The sequence below is a fragment of the Sminthopsis crassicaudata genome, chromosome 2 (genome assembly GCF_048593235.1).
Source record: "Sminthopsis crassicaudata isolate SCR6 chromosome 2, ASM4859323v1, whole genome shotgun sequence".
Lineage (NCBI taxonomy): Eukaryota > Metazoa > Chordata > Mammalia > Dasyuromorphia > Dasyuridae > Sminthopsis > Sminthopsis crassicaudata.
Genome location: NC_133618.1, coordinates 581,282,239 through 581,303,479, shown reverse-complemented (window position 1 = coordinate 581,303,479; position 21,241 = coordinate 581,282,239). Strand labels below are relative to the sequence as shown.

Here is a 21,241-nt window from a genome sequence, read left to right as displayed (position 1 = left end):
ATTATCTACAATATGCTGCCCTCTTCATCATTGGTCTGTTCAGTGTTGACATGCACTAGGCAGGGCCACAGGGCCTGCTTCTGGGAGATACTTCCACTGTAGCCCAGCAGAAGCAGACCAGATCATAGGTTGGTATCTGCATGGTTTGGTGAGTTTGTGTGTATAAAGGAAAACAACAACTACAACAACAAAACAAGGTAGAGCCCAAGAGGATGTAGAAAGTCCAGCTTTTGAGCCGTCATTGGCAGAAGATGGCCCAGAAGCAGCAGGGAGAGGAGAGCCTTCTACTGCGACAGGAGCACACTTTTGATTCTTGGGACATTTTAATTGGTTAAGAAGGACTTTCTCCAATGTCCTCTGTTTGTAAAGGGGACTCTGGAATAGTAGAGGATTTTAAAAAAGTGATAGTTTTCTTCCCCCCCATAATAAGAACAACAATAATCATCAAGAATTAAAAAAAAAATCAGAAAGGTGATAGACCGTGGGGCTTCTCCACATTAAACACTAGTGCAGTTGGGAATTTCCTTTGTGCTTCCGCTGTTGGCAATGGTGGCAACCCCACCTGTAGGGGATAAGACACAGAAATAGAAAGTCTCAGACAGGTAGTCAACAAGGTAATTGGTTTAGAACTATAAACTTGAGAACAATGTGAACACTGGGAGAGCCTCCCCTCCACAGTGCTACCCTTCAGCCTAGTGCAGAAGTTGCCCTTTGTGAGACTGCTTTCCTCTCAAGATCTGTCCATGAAGTAATTTTACCAAATATTCTTTTGGAATCTAAAACAAGACAGCTTTGTACCTATCACTTGGGATTCCTTGGGAGTAACTCAGAAATTTGCTTTTGACTTTCCCAAGAAGGGGTTCTCACTCTCTCACAAAGCATTTAGAAACTATTATGTAAACGATGTTAGTTGCCATATTAATAGAAAAGGAATTCACCCTCCTTATACTTAAAAAAGGCAAATATCTTAGAATTAGCAAAAATAGGGCCATTTCACCCCACCTTTCTGAACTCAATTTGTATGATTATAGACTTATCAGATCAAAAGTCAAAGGCTAGAAGGGGCTTTTCATTTTTGCTTTTTAATTTTAATTTCCTCAGTTGAGGAAACAAGATGAAGAAGAATTAGTGATTTATTGTTTTGTTCAAGTCATTTTGATCCTGTTCAATTTTTCATGATCCTATTTGCAGTTTTCTTGACAAAGATATTGGAGTGGTTTGCCATTTCCTTCTCCCAGATCATTTTACAGATAAGGAAATTGAGTCAAACAGGATGAAGTGACTTTCCTAGGTTCACATGATTAGTAAATATCTGAGGCTCTATTTGAACTTAGAAGATGAGTCTTCCAAGCTTCAATACGTCTATCTATTTTGCACCAAGTGATTTGGCCAAAGTTAGTAAGAACAAGGAAATAATTTAAACCAGACTACTTATTCCAGCCAGTGTTCCTGATTATTTTCAAGATGATGTATAATTTACTTTTTGTAAAGGCAGGGACTTATGATGAGGTAGGTGTAGCTTTCATTCAAAAATAAGTATTAGCCCAGTGTATACAATACATATCATCTTCTTTAAAGAAAGCAAAACACAACAATGTCAAAAATATTTTGCAAATAAAAAATTTTAGGGGTAATGTTGTGGTTGTAGCCCCAGAATCCATTATAGGAGCACAAGATATTTGTATTAGTGTGAGGGCTCAGTCAAGGCTACTTAACTTTTACTGCATTCCCAACCCCTTCCCTAAAGCTGGTAGGTAGTATAGTGAATAGAGTGCTGTTCTTGGACTCAAAAAGGTACCTAACTACAAATCTGGCCTCAGACACTTACTAAATGTGTGACACTGGGCAAGTCACTTCATCCTGTTTTCTCACTTGCCTCATCTGTAAAATGAGCTGGAGAAGAAATGGCAAACCCCTCCAGTATTTTTGCCAAGAAAACCTCAGGTAGGGTTACTGAGAAAAGGAGATGATCAAAATGACTAACAATGAACCTCTTCTCTTAGCAAATGCTCTTTTTATAGGGAGAATGAGACTTTTTTGGATTAACTAGCTCAAAGTTAACTATTTTTTTAGTGTTGCCAAACTCAGAAGTAGAAGGCCATTAAATCAGCCATAAAGATCTCTGTAGGCTACATATTGGCTTAGCTTTAAAGTGTAATGTTATATTTTGCTGTATTTTTACTTATTTTGTTAAATATTTTCCAATGACATTTTAATCTGGTTCTGGCAACAGTTGAGAATGCTAAAGGCCATAAACACTCTTTAGGCCCTCTGCCATAGGCGATAACTTGGCTTAAGTTTTAAATGCTCCAAAAGGGAAGGATGTAAAGCACATTTACCTATGACTCGTGTGTCCAGTTCTTTGTCCAGCAGCTCCTCAGGCTCTGTAAAGTCACTGAGGGTGATTTTTGGAGCATTTTCACTTTGGCTCACTGACCCAATCATCTCCTGCTCCTTGTCATGTTGAACTTGGGCATAGATGTTAATCCAGGGAATTTTCCTGTAGTGACATAAAAGAGTAGCAATAGTAAGGCAGGTCAAAGATATATTAGGCAAATCAAAACACAATTTTTTTTATTGGAGAAAAAGCTGAGATGGACAAAGGAGAGCTGTTGTAAAATTGGTGTAAAATTCAAAACTGGAAAAAGACAATGATTAGTTTTGTATGCAAATCCTTCATTTTGTAGATGATGGAAATGGATGGCCGTCAAGATTATATGGGGATTTTGAAGTAAGTGGTGATTTTAAAAGCAGATCTTCTCATTCCAAGTTTACCATTCATTCCAGTACACTGTCAGGAGCATCCCAAATGGATTACCAAATAGACAAGCCTCTAAATTCCATTTCAGATCTCCAGTCTCCTACTGTCATGATTTGTGATCTTTACATGTTAGTGAAAAAGTGGTGATGGAGATAATAGAATCACATTGGCTTCTTTTTTAAAAAAATCTATTTAACGTCCTTTATTCATTCATTTATTTGTTTGTTTTGTTTATTTATTTAGTGGTTTTTCCCAGTTACATTGAAAACATTTTTATAACTGTTTTTAAGATTTTTGAGTTCTAGTTCCTCTCCATCATCTCCATCCACATTTACAAAATCACAGTGAAGTTATGCAAAACATTTCCATAAAAGTCAAGTTGTGAAAGAAAATATAGATCTCTCGCCCAAATGAAAATAAAAATCATCAAGAATATAAGTTAAAAAGAAAGAGAGAGAAATAGAGAATGCTTCAATCTGCCTTCAGACACAATCAGGTCCTTCTCTAGGTATGGATAGAATTTTTCATCAAAAATCCTTTAGAGTAGTCATGAATGTTATATACTACTGAGAATATCAAAGTCATTTACATTTGGTCATCCTAGAACATTGCTATTACTTTGTATACAGCATATTTCACTTTGTTCGGGGAGAATTTTCCAGGTTTGTTTTTTTTTTTTTTCTGAAAGCATTCTGGTCATCATTTCCCAGAGAACAATAGTATTCCATCACAAACACATAGTACAATTTATTGAGCCAATTGATGGGCATCCCCTCAATTTCTAATTTTTTTGTCCTGAGAAGAGAACTGCTATGAATAGTTTTTCCTAAATCACTTTTGGTATTCATGGTATTCGTGTCTAGTAGGGGCGTTGTTAGGTTAAAGGACATGCATGAATTTTCAGCCCTTTGGGCACAAATCATATCTTTTGATCATTTATCATTTGGGACATGGCTTATTTTTTTTATAAATATGAATCAGTTTCCTTTATATTTGAGAAATGAGGCCTTAGCAGAGAAAGTTACTTTGAATATTTTTTTTAATAATTACTATTGCTAATTGTATTTCTCTCCCTTCCCATTTTCTCTCTCTCTCTTTTTACCCTGTCACTCTTCAAAGGTGTTTTGCTATTGAGAACACCCTTCCCTAATATGCCCTCTCTTTTATCACCCTTTCCTCTTCTCAAATTTCATTCCCCTCCTATTTTCCTGCAGGGTAAAATCTCTATTGAGTATGTATTTTATTTCATAGTTAAGCCAATTCTGATAAAGTAAGGTTCACTCACCATACCTTTATTCCCCCTCTTGCCCTTAACTGTAAAAGTTTTTTTTTTTTTCTTGCTTCTTTTTTATGGCAGATAATTTGCACTATTCCACTTCTCCCTTTCCCTTTCTCTCAGTACATTCACCCCTTACCTCTTAATTTGATAATAAAAAAAATTATTCTTTCACATTCACCCCCCCTCACACACACACACACACACACACACACACACACACATACACTCTCTCTCTCTCTCTCTCTCTCTCTCTCTCTCTCTCTCTCTCTCTCTCTCTCTCTCTCTCTATATATATATATATATATATATATATATATATATATATATATATATTCTTTCTGTCATAATAATGAGCACATTCTAATGAGTTACAAGTATCATCTCCCATGTAGGAATATAAACAGATAAACCTCATTAATTCCCTTATGATATCACTTTCCAGATTATCTCCTTATGCTTCTCAAGAATCCTGTATTTGAAAATCTAATTTTTCATTCAGCTCTGTTTTCTTTTTTATTGTGAATGCTTGAAAATCCTCTTTTTCATTGAATGACTTTTTCCTCTGAAGAAGTTTTCTGGGTAGGTGATTCTTGGTGAAAGCCTAGGTTTTTTTTTTTGTTTGTTTGTTTGTTTGTTTGTTTGTTTGTTTTTTTCTGTCCAGAATATCATATTCTAAACTCTCTGGTCCTTTAATGTAGAAGCTGCTAAATCTTGCATTATTCTGACTGTGGGTTCACTATATTTGAATTGTTTCTAGATGCTTGCAATATGGTCTCCTTGACCTGGGAGATCTGGAATTTGGCTATAATATCTCTGGGATTTTTCATTTGGGGATCCCTTACAGAAGATAATTGTGGGTTCTTTCAATTTCTATTTTACCCTCTGGTTATAGAATACCAGGGGAATTTTTCTTGATAATTTCTTGAAAGACAATGTCCAGGCTCTTTTTTTGATCACGCCATTCTAGTAGACCAATAATTTTAAAATTATCTTTCCTGGATGTATTTTCTAACATCAATTGCTTTTTCAATGAGATAATTCACATTTTTTTTTGTTTTGCTTTATTGTATCTTGATTTCTCATAAAATCATTAGTTTCCATTCACTCAATACTATTTATTTTTCTAGGAATTATTTTCCTTAGTGAGCTTTTGTACTTCCTTTCCAAATTGGCCAATTTTGTTCTTTAGGGCATTCTTCTCCTCATTAGTTTTTTATATTTCCTTTTGCACCTCTCTTTCAATTTTTTCCCTAATTTTTTTTCTGTAAAGTCTGGACTAGCTCCCTGAAGTGCTCAGAATCAGCCAGAGTCAGGATAAGCAAAAGTCCTTGCCCCATGTTGGGCGCCAAAATGTAATGTACTGTTGTCTCTAGATTGTAGTCGTTCTCTGTGAGGCAGGTTTCTTTGGGAGCTTCTGGGGAGGCAGCTTTGGCTTTAGTTCCAGTTCAATAATCCCAAAATGCAGCCAGGAGTTAAAAGTCCGGATCCTATGTTGTATTCTGAATCTTTTCCTGCCAGAATGTCTCCAGCCAGCCCCAGTCCTGGCCAGCTCATTAGATTTTACAGTCACAGTGGGGCTGGGACATACTTAACAGCTACAGGGCAAATTCCCACCCTGTTGCCACAGACCCTCTCTGCTGACCTTCAGAGTCCTTCCTGGTGTTCTGGGACTGAGAGGTCCAGAAGCCTCCAGCACTGCTACTGATGCAGAGGTCCCACCTAGTTGACTCTGGGGTCTGGCTGGGGCCTGCCCTGGGATTGTGGGCTAGACTCCCATCCTGGTTCCACAGTACTTTTCTGCTAAGCTACTAAATTGCCTTTGGCTGGAAAATGTTCTACTCCATTTTGGGGGGATACAGTGATGCTCTAAAATTAGTTTGAAGCCATTATTTAAGGGAGCAGTTTGATAGAGAGGTTGGGCAAGTTCCTGACTTTACTCTGCCATTTTCATCACATTGACTTTTTAGGAAGGAACCAAATACAACTGGATCAGAGCAAAAAGGGAGAGCAGAGGTGTAGCCTAGGTCCTACTCCCAGGACCTCCTGCATTTTACAGAAAAGCAGATTGTGGCCCAGAGAAGGGAAGTCTTTTTTTGTTAGTAGCAGAGCCCATCCTAGACCTTTACCAGTCCTTTGACTTCCAAAGCAAAAGTAAATTCCCCTAAAATAAGTAGAGTTCTGTTGTGCAGAAAAACATAAATTAATTAAGATGGAAACTAAGTCCTATATGGTGCAGTGAATAGAGTATCAGACCTGGAGTCAGGAAAACTCAACTTTATGAGTTCAAATTTGAACTCAGATACTTACTAGTTATGTGCCTCCGAGCAAGTCACTTAACACTCTTTGTCTTAGTTTCCTCACATGTAAAATGAACTGCAGAAGGAAATGGCAAATAACTCCAGCATCTTTGCCAAGAAAACCCTAAACAGAGTCATCAAGAATCAAATGTGACTGAAATAACTTTACATCCACATCCATAGTTTTACACTAAACTTTTACTGAAATTATATCAAAAAACAACTGAATAAAAATGTTTAAATGAACTACATGCTCTCTACCATTCTTTCCTCTGGGCTGAGGGTAGGTCTGCCATATATCGATATTTTTTTAACAAATCTATGTTTATTAATGGACCAACTTATCCCTGCTCTTTTAAATTGGGTCAAGAGACTCAGGCTTCAAGGGCCCTAATAAGGAGACTATGTGAGAAGCTTTAAGAAGCAAATTCTCTAAATTCACAGAATTAAAATTTTATGTCAGCATATGCTGTTTTCTCTTTATATAAACAAAAAGTTTTAGGATGGAGATTCTGTTTAATCATAAAAGTACATATTGTTGTTCTGTTCTGAGATGACTATATTAAAATAGTCCTTGCCCTCTCTCATTTATTATATTCAGGGGTAGATAAAGCCTATATCTGATCATGTGAATCAATGCAACAATGAGAAAAGTTTAAACAGATTTTTCTCTGGTAATTTTCCAGTTTATGCAATGATACACTGAAGGCAAAAAATTCTACTTTTATATCTGCATAATAACATAGTTTGGATGGAGTATTTCAGCATTTTATTTTCAATTCTTTTAATGGTCTTGGGACACTAGAAGAAAAAAATTAGTTCATTTTACAGAAAGATTAGAAGACTTGCCTTAGGCCAACCAACTACTAAATGGCAAACAGAATTGGACTTGGGCCTCCCTAGACAGGGTCTGATACTCTTTCCAGCTTTTTCAGCTAACAAACATTATCTTTGTTTGTGTCTCACACACAATGTGCCTAGAGATCTTCAGAGATAGCATTACATAATGAAATAGGTAGAATTGCAATGGCAAGGCCATGCTGGTAAAGCCACAAGGTACTTTAACTGCTTCAAACATTTCCCCAAGAAATTGGATGTCTTAGTATGATGAGAACAGTTTGAGAAATGCTTAAGCTTTTGTTTTATGTTGTAATTATATTTAATTGAATATAACTATGTTTTATATAATTTTTATTATATATTTGTTTTATATTATGTAAATTGTATTTTTATTACAGCAGCATTACTGGATGTGAATAACATCCACACACCAGCTAGGGGATGGCAGTCTCACGGTTACTTAAAGTGTAGTTAGGGCTGGCAATGTGACTCAGACCTTCTCCTTCTGCTGGTCAGCCCTTGGGGGCAATGATCAGGGAGCTGCAAAGAAAAAGGTTGGAGTTTGAAAGCAGAGCCAAGCCAATGATCTAGAAAGTTCAATTTCCCCAGAAGAAACAGAAGCAAAGTCTGTGTCCAGGAGCCAGGCACTCACAGCCTGCGATTCTTTGTGCCTAATGGAACTGAAAGATTTACAGATGCAGCTGACCTGGCAGAGAGGAAATAAAGAAGCTGTGCATCAGTGAGAAGGAGGCCTGAAGCTCTGGCTAGGAGCCTGGGGAGCAACTCCAAAATTTTTTTGATATTCAAGAAAAAGTGTGTGGGGTGCTGGTTACTTTTTTTAAAAGTCTGGGTTTATTGATTGACACTGTTCTCATGTAGCTGCATAGTGAACTGTGGATTGTCTTGACCCTCCAAAGGGTCAGAATTGCTCCTGACGTGGTATGGGGAGAAGAAGAATTTATTGTACAGTGCTACCTCAATGAATGGAGCTCATTCTAAGGAAGTCGGTGGGGTTCAAAGTAAAACCAAGAAAGAAAGGAAGGAGAGGAAAAAAGCAAAAAGGAATCTCTATAAATCACAGGATTCAGTAATTTTGTTTGACATAAGCAAGGTACCTCCAAGCACTGTTTCACTTTGTCTTAGAACTAAACAATTTTTTCCCGCTATCCTCTACTTCCTGTATCAGTAAACCACTCATTCTCCATTTTCCCAATTCTTTCCCTTTTCTCCCATCAAATCAAAGAAAGAACTGATAATTTTTCATTGTATGTGTTGAGTGATTTGACTAATAAGTTGAAAATCAGCTGAGCATTTGAAACTTTTTTGCATTCACTATGGAAAGAAAATTTTGGTCCTTAGTTAAAAGTATTTTAAGTTTCAGCACATAGGTAGCCAGATCTGTGGGAAGGAGAAATAGATAAATGAAGATGAAAGTATTCTAGGACTTGAGACTACAGAGGGGAGTGAAGGGGGATTTCAGGTGAAGGTTGGAATCCCTTTGTTCCTGTGTCCTTTAGCTTCCTGCATTCAACCTAGATGGAACTTGCTCAGTCCCCTTACAATCTCTCAAGAACATTTTAAATTGCCTGGTAGCACTGGTGACATTATTATTTAATGATTTTTCATTCTGTAGCCTCCTTCCCCTTCTCCACCTCTGTCCCTATACCTTAGATGTCATCCATATGCTGCCTATTTTATTTCTGCCTCTGGTTATAAAGTTTCTGCCAAAGAGGCTCATCAGTGGAATATATCCTTTTTGCTAATAGAGGAACTACAATTGAGAACTGATGGAATAGAAATATTGATTAAAATTTCACGTCCTGAATTATCCTTTTATGATACTACCCCCATTGCTTTCAGAATTTTTTCCTGAACACATGCAGAGTTGTGTTATTTTTCCCCTAAGTTTTTAAAAGGAAATTGATTAGGAAAAACTGAGAGATGGAAGGTAAGTAATTTTAGTATATGAATGTTAACTAAGTTATTGTTCAGTTAAATTTGTGAAGGGAGATTTTTCTGTTCTTTAAAAAAGCATGAAAAACTATTTCTTACTACAGTCTCTGGGGGGTCATTCAAGTATCAGAGGGGTAGGGACTGGGGGCCATGCTGAGGAGTAAGATATGTGGCTGCCGAGGTAAACTTGAAGTTCAAAGAGAAATAAAAAGAAATGACACTTGTTGTCAGCTTATTTGCTTTTGCTTCTTTATGACTTCACTTGGAACAAAGAAACTACTCAGTCCACATAATCATCTACCCAGTTCATACATCCAGCCATCATTTATCCATCCATCCATGTATCCATCCATTCATCCACTCTATACTTATCTATCCATTTAATCATCTTTCCACTCATCTAGTCTTTCATTCCTTCTTTCAATAAGTATTTATTATACCTATTATGTGCAAGAATAAATAAGACAGAAAAGCCTAATCTCAAGAAACTTATAAAAAGTTAGAGGAATACATGACTGAAGTTAAATGAAGAACGCAGAAAAACAGATATAGGGAAACTCCAGCTGTGAATGTCATCTACACTAATGCCCTTTGATGGGGTGGTCTGGTTGGGGAGGTAGGCTCTAGGTACAAGGAAAGCAAGAACTCACTTTTCCTTATCCAATTATCATGGTAAAAACTGAAAGTGGTTAGCACTTACCTTTTAAACTTATAGATCAAGAAGACAGCCAAACCCACAAAGACTACAGACAAAAGCATCAACATTGCTGAGCTGCTATGCCCTGTGCTGGAGTCCACAAGTGGAGCTGAAAGGAATAAAAAATACTAAGAAGTTCTCCATATATGTTCTTCTCTGGGGAGGGATGGGAAAATGGGAGAAATGCTAACTCTGCCTTGAGAAAAATGGAGAGCCAGTTGCTTTGCTTATCTGTTGTTTCTCATTGCCTCACCTGCTGTTTTGCAAAGCCAATTCATGCACACAAGCTGCATTTTGTTTTGAGCTCATGGCCTCCATCAGGGAGAAAGCCATGGACCACTGTTTCTCAGATAAAAGATCACGACAGACTCTGCTTGAGTAAACTTACTATTCTTTAGGTAATCTATACCCAGCTGAGGAAAGCAGGAGGAAGGCTGGAATGTTTTCTGTCTGCTCAAAGTGCTTTGGGACAACTATTGTGTGCAGTTATTTAGGGCATTCAAGGTGAAATAATAATGAATTATTTCATTCTATTTCTCTACTGAATCCTCAGAAGCACAGCTGGCCTGATGCTCTGAAAAGCCTCCACATTTGAGGTATAGAGAAACACTTTGTTCACTGGAAAGATTTAAGGATAAACTTCCAGACATGACCATTCTGAGCTGGGGACAGACAGATAGCAGGAGGGACTTGGGCATCTACATTATCCATTTCTTTTTACAATAATTAAGCTTCACCCTACCTTCCTAACCAACATTTATGGAATATGTTGAATGGGAAGACACTTTAAATATCAACTCACCAAAGTCACTTTCCTTGCAAGGAAATGGAAATCTAGAAAGCAGTATTTTTTTTATTCATCACCATAATTACTTATGATACCATATTTTCTCCCTATCATGTTATTTTCCCCATATGGTTAAGGATTTCTATTGGGTCACTAAAAACAAAAGAACTTGTAAAAGACATTTTTATAGAAACTAAGAAGAAAGGTTTTCATTTCCTTTTCTTTCTAAAGATCAAAAATTACAGTCCCTAAAACCACCTCCTCTCCTTTGTGGGTACTCACCTAATGTCAACTGAGTGACATAGACAATGACTTGGACCCCTGGCTTGAGCTCAAACTGGATCAAGTTCTGATTTAGAGCATTAAACAGGAGTTCTGCAATCTGCAAAATGAAAAGAAAAAGAGGTAGGTGGAGAAATAACAGTCTCTTTTTGCTAGAATGGTGAGGATGTGAGGAGAAAGAAAGTCAAAGATTTGTACCCCCATATTTTATAGATCAAAATCAACAGACAATACACAATAAATTAACATCAGAATTTGAACTCAGGTCTCTTATCTCTTGATTTAGTGCCTTTTAGTCCACAAGGCAGCTTGGATCTACAATGGGATCACAACTTGTGTGATCAAAACCTTAGAGAATAGCCTAAGGCCAAATAATTTAGTGACCTTATCTGTGAAGTTTCAACTATTAGCTTCACATAGGATCATGGGCTTAGAGATGAAGGAGGTCTTAGGGGTCATCAAAGTCACTACCCTTATTCTATGGATGAGGAAACTGAGGCTGAGAGAGATTAAAGAACTTGGGCAGGGTCACACAGAGTATCTAAGGCAGGATTGAATTCAGATCTTCTTCAAATGTCTGACTCCACTGTTCACTGCTTTATCTAGTGTCTAATGCTTACCCAACCATCATCAGTTCCCTCAGTGTACTAAGTGGGTCCAATACAGGAGAGGAAACTTTCTCAAAAGTTCTGGGGAAACGCATCTCCTCTTTACCCTCTTGCCCCTATCCCATCCCATACTCAAGTCATTGGCAGATGAATAGCTGATGAACAATGGGCAGCAGAGAAGAAAAAAAGCAAAGACCTGTCACCAAAAATTTAGGAGTAATTTTTCTTACTTCATTTTCTCCAGCAGGCCTAAGCATGTGGAAAGTTGATTTAATCACTCCATAATTCCAGCATAAAGCTTTAGCAGACTCAGGCTGTTGTTCCCAACTCTTATCTTGCCTTACTCTCCTTAATATCACAGCTGCTATTCATCACCATAATTACCTATTTATCTAAATGGATGGATATTGTAGCTTCCAAAAATAGTTCACACATGTCACTTGCTATTTCAGAATAAAGAGGTCTGGTAAAAGTGATGTACTCATTGAGAAGACTGATTTATTTCTGGCCAACTCCAATGCACAATCCTTCTACTTAAGTAAAGAAGGCTTCAGAAAACTATGGCCACTGCAGGACCCAAACTGCTAGAAGGAAATGTAGAGGGGAGTCCAAATTCATTCCTCCTCTTATATCAATGAAAATGATGATAACCAATATAGTTATCTAAAGTTCATAACCATTTTTATGCCACAGATTTTTTTAGCAGTCTGCTGAAACCCATAGACCCCCTTTCAGAACAATGCTTTTTAAAAGCACAAAATAAATGAAATTACAAAGGAAGCCAATTATATTGAAATAGTTATGAGAAAAATTAATATCATACTATTATGTTAATAATTGATTGTTATCAAGATATTTCTATAAAACAAGCCATGGATCCTCGCTTAAGATCTCCTGATTTATGTAGTATTTTAGGGTTTGCCAAAAAATTTACATATATTATTTCATTTATATATTTTCCTTCAGATATTATTTCAAATTTAAAATATATTATTATATATGTTAAATCATTTCATTTCATATTTTTCATGTATTATTTCATTTCAACAGCTTTTTGAAGTAGGTGCCATTATAATTTCTATATCATAGGAGAAGAAACTGAGATTCAAAGTGGTAAAGTTAATGGTTAAGTTGAGTGAAAAGATTCAATTATTGAAGCTATAAATATATCCTCAGGGTCAAATAGTATCCCCATACTTTATAGATCAAAACCCTGCCCAGACTACACAATGTATTAAGATTAGAACTTGAACTCAGGTCTTTTACCTGATGAGCTAGGGCCTTTTAGCCTTCAAAATTGCTGGCCCTCTACCACCTGGTTTCTATAACTTTGTCCACAATGGGTCAACAATGGGTTCACAACTGTTTAAATCAAAGCTTTGGGGAATAGCCTGAGGTCAAACAATTTACTGACCCTATGAAGTTTCAACAATTAGCTTCACTAGAGATCATAGGTTCATAGGTTTAGAGCTGGAGGCCTTAGGGATCATCAGGATTTGAATTCAAATCTTCCAGATTCCAAAACAACATGACTCTACTAAGGAAGTTTGGAGGTATGGAGTAAAGTACGATAGCACAAGAAATAGTCCAGCTGTCCTTTGGATCAGGATTCTGGAGCCAGAAAGCCACCCACAATATGTATTACAACCTCCTCACAGACTAGAGGAAGGTAAGGAACATTTTCCTTTTGTTTCAGCCCCAGAAAGGTGGCCTTTAACCCCTTTAATTCACCCTCTGCCTCCTTTCACTACCATGACTGTTCTGACCTGCAGTTGCCAAAGAACTGATGCTCAGGAGGACAAAGGAAAGGAGATGATGAGTTCAGGATGTTGTTTCTAGTGCCTCGTACCCATCAGTGCTCTTCTACCCACTTGAAGACACTGGTAAATCACAATCCCTTTGGACAATCTCGGAGAAAAGCAGTTTTCTTAGCCAAGGCAAGATAAGGCAATCTGTTTCTCCCCAGGGAATCATGTCTAAAAACAATTCATTTTCTCTCCAGAAGAAGAGCTTAAATTGTTCAGGATTTTAGCTAGGAGATAAGAAACAAACTTTCCAAGCATACATAGAAAAATTCAAATGCTTTCTCTTTTTGGACAGGGCTTGCAAGGGCAGAAAATAGCAGGCACAAAGTCACAGAGCCATAACCAAAACTAGCAAAATGAGGTTTTGTTCTCTGGTGCCCACAGCTGGAGGGAGCATTTTTCTTGTCACAGATAGAAAGCTTTTCCTCTGCCACCCTGTGTGCCAGAACTATCCCTAGCAATTAGACTGTCCTTTGTATCACAACACCTGCCCACCCCTGCCAAGTATTGTCATTTCAGTGGAAAATATCCCTAGTTAAGGGGCTGCAGAGATGCCAACTACTTAAGAGAGGCAGAGTAGTTGTTATCTGAAAGATGTACTTGCCTATCTGAGTTACCAAGACCTGGATGAGGTGCCAGCCAGTCTGTGAACCTTTCCATGAGATTAGACATGGAACAGTTTTGAGTTCTCAACCTGGAATCTGTAGATTTTTTTTTAAAATATTTTTTATTTTTAAAAAGTGGCTTTTAGAAAGTATTTTCTCAATTGAGTCATTTTTATATTCATTTCTTTACCCTTTTCTTTATTTATTCATTTAGTTTCTTAGCTGGAGACAAGGTCTCCCTATCTAGCCCAGGATGGACTAATAGGAATCGCTCACAGACCCAATCCCACTATTGGAGGAATCTTTCATCTTCTTTGAATAGTTGGTTCAGTTCGTCCCTCTATAGACAATCAGGTAGCTCCTTGCTCTACAGGGCCACCATATTGACATCAGTCAGTGCAAACAGCCACATAATTGAGTTTAGTTAGCCACATTGTACCTCAGAACTTCCAAGCTCAAGTGACTTATCTAGCCTCTCTGATAGCAGAGATTACCGACATGCACATTTAAAAATATTTTTATGACTAATTTTAAAAATAATCCTTTGTATTTCATAAGCCTTTAGAAATATAATTTTAAAAAGCCATCTATTGGCTTCCCCAGACTGCAAACGGTGTCTCTGTCATTAAAAATGTTTAAGAACGTTTGCTATGGAACCTAAATGACAATCCCAAGGATCTGTAATAATACTGGCATGGCTTTTTCCGCTTAGCCAATGCAGAACAAATGCTTCCTATGACATAATATATGGACTTTCAAAGTTGTGGATCTCAAATTAATAATTCTTTTGAAAACAGGTTGGTGAATCATATCACATATACCAGTCCCAAGATAACTGAAATATCATCAAAGACCTCTTGGTTGAAGTCTTTCTACCTTGATAAGACCTCCCAAGGAAAACTTTCTGCTGGCATAGCTTTTAAGAACGCAAGAGCATCTTGTGACCAAGATGAGGTATCCAAATAATACTTTGGTGACAATTGGAGCCTGAAGCATTGATAAATCAGTTTTGGAGAAGGGAAAGCATTATGGATGACAAATAGTTCATTTCCCATAAGTACAAAGTGCAAAAATGGAGCTAGTTTTCTGATAGATAAAGCGATGTAAATATGGGATATATACAGGAAAATAAAGGGATGATTTTAAGGATGTCCTGCTTCTCTCATGTTCCAGTCTTAATGTTTTCTCTTACTCACCTGCTCCAGGTCAGCTTCATTGCCTTTCCTTCTCTCAGTCATATTCTTGTGAGGCAGGATGAAGAGTTCAGCTGAGGTAGGAAGGCCAGGGAACACTGCCACTAGAATCTGGTCTTCTGGAACACTGGTGACCTGCAGAGATATTGTAACAAATAACCGTGACAATAGTACCATTTTGTGTATAGGACATATCCTCCAGTAAAACAAAACAAAAAGCAAAACTATAAGCTCAGTGAGGTCAGGATCTACTCAGTTTTCTCTCAATTTTATGTTTCTCTCCCACTATTGATTACAATATTGTATTTATTATAGGTATTTAATAAATATTTGATGGATTGAGGTGGTCATGGTTAATGCTCTTTAACTTCTGGATTATTGAAGACACACTCACCAGAAAACAGCAGGGCACAAAATCATAGAGCCATAACCAGAATGAATAAAATGAAGTTTTGGTCTATGGTGTCAACATTTGGAAGGGACATTTTTTTCTCTTTACAGATAGATTTTCCTCTGCCAGCCTGTATGCTGTAGGACAGTTAATTATTCCAATAAGGAAATAAAATTTACCTTACAGAGATTAGAGCATCAGGTATCATGGAGAGTACTGTGTTTTAGAGGATATCCAAGTAGATTAAGTGATCAAACTTTCATCATTTGTGAATCCTCTCTCTCAGCTAGGATGCCCTAAAATGTTCATTCTGCTAAAGAATGATCTTTTTTGTCCCCATAGGAAACTGACTGAATTGATAGAATCATAAAATTTTAAAAGTAGAAGAAACCTCAAAAGTCACTTAGTCTAACCTCACTTATAACCAAGTGGTCATCCAGCTACAGCTTCGATACATCCACTGAGAGAACTCATTACTCCCTGAGGCAGCCTGTTCTATTTCTATACAGTTACAATAATTACTTTTATTTCCCTTATAATGAAGTAAAAACTGTTTTCCTTTTGCCCTTTATTTCTATTTTTTATTTATGTTTTTAGTCAAGACCAAATCTAATTACTCTTTGATATGATAGTTCTTTAAATATTTAAAGACATCCTCAACCCCAATGCCTTAAAAACTTTCACTGTTATTGTCAATCCTCAAATGGCAGGAAAGGAGAAACATGAAATTAATTAGCTCCCCCCAACTTGGTGATCCTTCCTGCAATAGCCTTCTAAATTTATATCATTTCAATTATCCTTCCCCACTTCATTCTCAACTGCTTGGAAGAAGGAGAGCCAACCTACTTTGACCAGAGCTCGCTTGATGACTTTGCCAATATCTTGTCTCCACTCAGGGATGTCAGGATTATGATAATCCAGATTGGGTGAGAATGACAGTAACTGTGACTGGAAATACTCTTCAGAGAGAAAAACAGAGGAGAAAGAAAAAGAGACAAAAGGAGAGACAGAGAGAGGAAGACAAGAAAAAAGAAGGTGGGAAAGGATGGGAAAAGTTAGTCCAATAATGATATTACATTGAAATTTATATACTAGAAAGTAATAGATATTTAGTAGTTGGAAACAGGTCTATTCAACTTCATCTGCCAGCCCTGTAAATTCTGAAATATAAACATGTACTCACTGTAAAAGATCGATTTTCTGAAATATACAAATTCTGAAAATAGGCATCCTGTATGAAATCCCAGAAGAGCAATATTCTTACTGCAAAGGCTGATGCCATAAAACAAACTTTATATGAAGATTTAAATAATGGGGTCAGGTGGGGACTCTACCACTCCATCACATTGTCCCTCTTTGTCTTGTACTTTTATCTGTCCCCCAGCTAAATGTTAAGGGTACTTAAAAAGTGAATGAATAAACATCACTGGGATGGTCATATCAACCAGTCTGGACAGCCACAGGGAGTCAGTGATTAACACACAAGTGGTCAAAACATGGATAGATAATTAGGAACAGTATTAATACAGGTCAAGGCCTTCCTAACTTGATAATGTTGATTGCTGCTTCCTTTTTCCTTTGGAAGAGAGATCCTAACAGATACTTTCCTCAGTCAGTGAAGACCAACAACTTCTCTGCACCTTATTCTTAGACTAAGATACACAAGCAATTGACTGTTCACACAACATTCTGTATCAGAGTAGGGCTAGTACCAAGTTCATCCTAGCTATCATGGTACCTCTCTCTAAACACAATTTCTGACTTTCCCTCAACAGCAATAGTAAATGACATTTATGTAGCAACTGAAGATGTATAAATTACTTTTTTCACAACACTTCTATGAGATGGTATTTATGCCCCATTGTGCAGATAAGGAAACTGAGGCTCAAAAACTTAAAGTAAGTGACTCATAGTCACACACCCAGGAAATTTTGTAGTTTGTTGCTTCAAGAAATGATGGTGTCAGAGACATTGAAGAAGGACAAAGTCACATTGTTTTTAAAATGATAATATTTGCACAGGGACCTTGAGATTTACTAACTGTGTGACCCTGAGCAAGGCCCTTAAGACTGTCTGCCTCAGTTTCCTCATCTGTAAAATGAGCTGGAGCAAAAAGGGGCAAATCACTCCAGGGTTTCTGCCAAGAAAACCCTAATTGGGGTCATGAAGCTCTTCAGTGATACATGATTGAAAATGAGTGCAACAGTTTGAAACTTAACAACCATAACATGGTCCAGCCCTTCACCCATTTCATAACCCCTTCATTATTCTGTGGATCCTAGATGTACATATATACAGGCTGATCATACATATGATACATTTATAGAGGGTGGGAATTTCTGAAGTCATTTTATCTAACCTTTCTATTTTTACAGAAAAGATACAAAAACTCTGAGACATGGAAAGATCATACACATTGTAACAGGCAGAGTCAGGATTTGAATCCAGCTCCTTTGATTCAAATCCAGTATTCTTCCCACTGTAACACACTGTCTAATTTCATGAATGTTTCATCCTTTCAATGAGGTTTTAAGCTCACTGGAGACAGGGGGCTGGATTCCTCTTGCCTTTCTCTCTCTTCTTCACAGGGTACTTCACACAAACAGGAGGTGTTCAATATTTATTGAACTCCCGAACAGATTATCAGAATTTACCATCTCAGTATTCTTGACTTGGGCTTTCCTTAACCCAGAATGCCTTGCAATGTGTAGTTTCTCCATGGTTACTATGGAGTCATGGGTAAAATTGTCTTTGCTTACAATAAATGGTCCAAACAAAAGGTAGGAACAGTTTTGTTTTACTGCCCTGTCCCCACTGTCACTTTGTCTTAATTCACTCAGAGGAAGAAAAGAGTTGGGATGTGTTCTTTGACTCATTTTACAAAAGCTTCTATTGCCTGCTGAAGGAGGTAGGGAGATAAAATTTCTGCTGAATGGCTTGGGGATCAACAAGAGCCCCAATGTTAGTGCTTTACTTTACCATGTACTGCAATATCTTTGGAGTCCTGAATGAGGGCATTGCCGGCTGCCACCTGGACTGTTATAGTGTTTAGTCCCTCCGAGGTGAACATGAAGGAAATGCTGCTGTTCAAGGTGATCAGGGGCTGAAAGACATCAAAGAAAAAAAATTGCCACTCATGCCCAATTCTTGAAAGTCACTGGATTCTTCCCTTGATCAACTCAAGAATACTTTAATCAGCATCTTATTCACCTGCCTCTCTCACACCCCCATGGAGTCTTAATTCCTAATTAGTGAGATGAAATAAATATAATTGGTACAACTTACTAGCAGCTGTGATTGAGGAAGTTTAATGAAGGAGCAATAATAATAGTAATAATAATAGCATTGAAATAGTACCTGAATGTTTTGAATCTAGTTTATTTTCACAACCATGTCCTGAGATAGGTGCTACTATTATCTTCATTTAAGTAGGAAAACTGAAACAAATAGAGTGATAATAAATGACTTGCCCAGAGTTACAGAGCTGGTAAGTATGACTTAAGATTTAAACTTAGACAATTAGGTGTTTTAGACCTTGTTGAACACCCAGACTCAAGATGGGATGGATATAACATTAACATGGCAGAAGGTCTCCAATGTAGACCTGAAAAGTATTTATTCTTGGTCCTATGATACTTTTCTTTCTTTTTTTTTTTTTCCAAACCTTTGAGTTAAAAGTACAGTTGGTCTATTTATCCAATTTATAGTTGATATAAAGCAGGGAGGGACAGCTAATATATAGATTGGCAGTAGAGTAAAAAAAGTTGTTTATATATGAAGGTTTTAAGCAGAATCTTAGAAGATTAAATTTAAAAGAGATAAATGTAATATCTTATACCTAGTATCAATTTATAAGCACAAAATGGGGGAAGAAAGCATAACTAGATAGCACTTTGCCTGAGGGGGAAAAAAGATCCTGGGGATATTAGTAGTTTGAAGACTGTGTGATAATTTAATATGACAGTCAAAAAAAGTTAATATTATTTTAGATTAATATATATTTATCTAAATCTCTCTCTGTCTCTCTCCCCTTTACATTATATATGTATATATATATATATATATATATATATGTGTGTGTGTGTGTGTGTATTAAAACACATATATATATACACATCTTTCTCTACATATATATGTATGTATACATATGTATGTATATACACATGTGTATGTGTATTAAGTAAGAGTCCTGCTTTGATGAGATCATTCTTGGATTTCAGTTTCCTGTTGGGAGAGTACAGTTCTAGAAACAACCTTGATAGCTGGAGAATTCACAGAGGAGGAAGCAATTAGGATGGTGAAAAAGCCTTAATTTTAGACTAGAGAAGAAAATCTTTAAGAAGTGGTTGGGGGCAGGGGAAGAGGAGACATGATTATTTGGTTCAAATATTTAAAGAGTTTTCTTGTGCAAAATGGAATAAGCTTGTTCTGTTTTATGCCAAAGGGTAAAAGTGGGTGGTAGTTGCAAAGGAACAAATTTCAGATTGAATTAAGAAATAGAGGATCATAGTCAGAGAGAGTTAGAAAATCCCTTAGAGATTATCTAGTCCAATGTCATCATTTTTTAAGTGATGAACTACAGTCAAGACACTCTCCCATGATCCCATTGCTATTGAGTGTCAAAGGGAAAGTTTGAACTTTGGGTTTCTATAATGTAGAAGCAGTAATAATAGTAATAATAATAGCATTGAAATAGCAAAGTCCCACACTCTATAATCACTTCCCTGTGTTGCCCTGTGTTCCTAAAATTTGAGGTAACAAAAGTAGAATAGGCTGATTCAGGAGCTAGTAGATGCTCAATGGAATTTTTAAGCAAAGTCAGTCAATAAACATTTATATAGAGTTCCTTCTAGCTATAGAATTCTGGGATTGATTTGTTCAAGGTCACACAAGGAAAAGAGACAAATTTAAAACCCAGTCTTTTAACTGTTTCTCCGGCATTCTTTCTACTTTACCACTAAGCTTGTCTACTCTTAGATTTATTATCAAACACTGTTCTTGCCACTTTAGAAGCTTTATCAGTACCAATGTCAGGCTAAAATTCAGAATTCACTTCCTCTGGGAGTGGACAAGTTCTACCCAGTTCCCTAAGATTTTCCACTATCCTGAGAAATTCAGGTACCTACAGATAAGGTGTAGGAAATCAGATAGACCTCTTTCAGTGGGTCAGCCAACATGGGCTCAGCAGTAGGCCACCTCAAGGAACATTGGGCAGGGTGCTTACAATGGTCTTTGGGCCAGAGCCAGGCTGAGGAAATGGAGGCGGCAGTTTTTCTAAATTGCTATTGTTTTTCATCAGTTGTTATAGCATCACGGTTGGTTTCACTGCCATCAGGAAGCTGGAACTCTTAACTGGCTCCTTGAGTTTTCAACCAGTCACTGATGTCTGGAGCCGCATGTTAAATTAAATCAAGTCTTTTAAGGTTCATTTGCTCAAATCTATTAGACAAGCAGACACATTTATTAAGCTGAATCTCTTTTAATTCCAGCAAATTGGCCTTTCAGAAGACTCCAAATCCAATGGACAAGCAATTGACTCCTTTGAATATGGCTTCTAGACAGACAGGAGGGTGGAATTGCAATAATATATATTTTTACAATAATGCCTGGTTTACAGTCCAACCATGTGTAAGCCCCATCTATCCCCTATTGAGAATTCCTTTGGGCGAGACAGGTAACAAGTCATCTAGCAAGCTCAGGCAGCCAACTGACAAATCACTGAGTGACAATTTACTTATGAGAT

The 21,241-nt window shown here is 37.1% G+C and overlaps 1 protein-coding gene across 1 annotated transcript in view; it reads right to left on the bottom strand.

The window, feature by feature from the left end:
- Positions 1–307: 307 nt before the first annotated feature.
- The window catches only part of SORCS3 (sortilin related VPS10 domain containing receptor 3), a 694,559-nt gene continuing 673,625 nt past the window's right edge, over positions 308–21,241 (bottom strand). The window contains 7 exon segments of the mRNA XM_074284861.1: positions 308–562; positions 2,340–2,500; positions 9,831–9,936; positions 10,897–10,996; positions 15,111–15,242; positions 16,345–16,457; positions 18,478–18,601. Of these exon segments, the coding sequence (XP_074140962.1) occupies positions 498–562; positions 2,340–2,500; positions 9,831–9,936; positions 10,897–10,996; positions 15,111–15,242; positions 16,345–16,457; positions 18,478–18,601 (801 nt within the window). The 3' untranslated portion in view covers positions 308–497.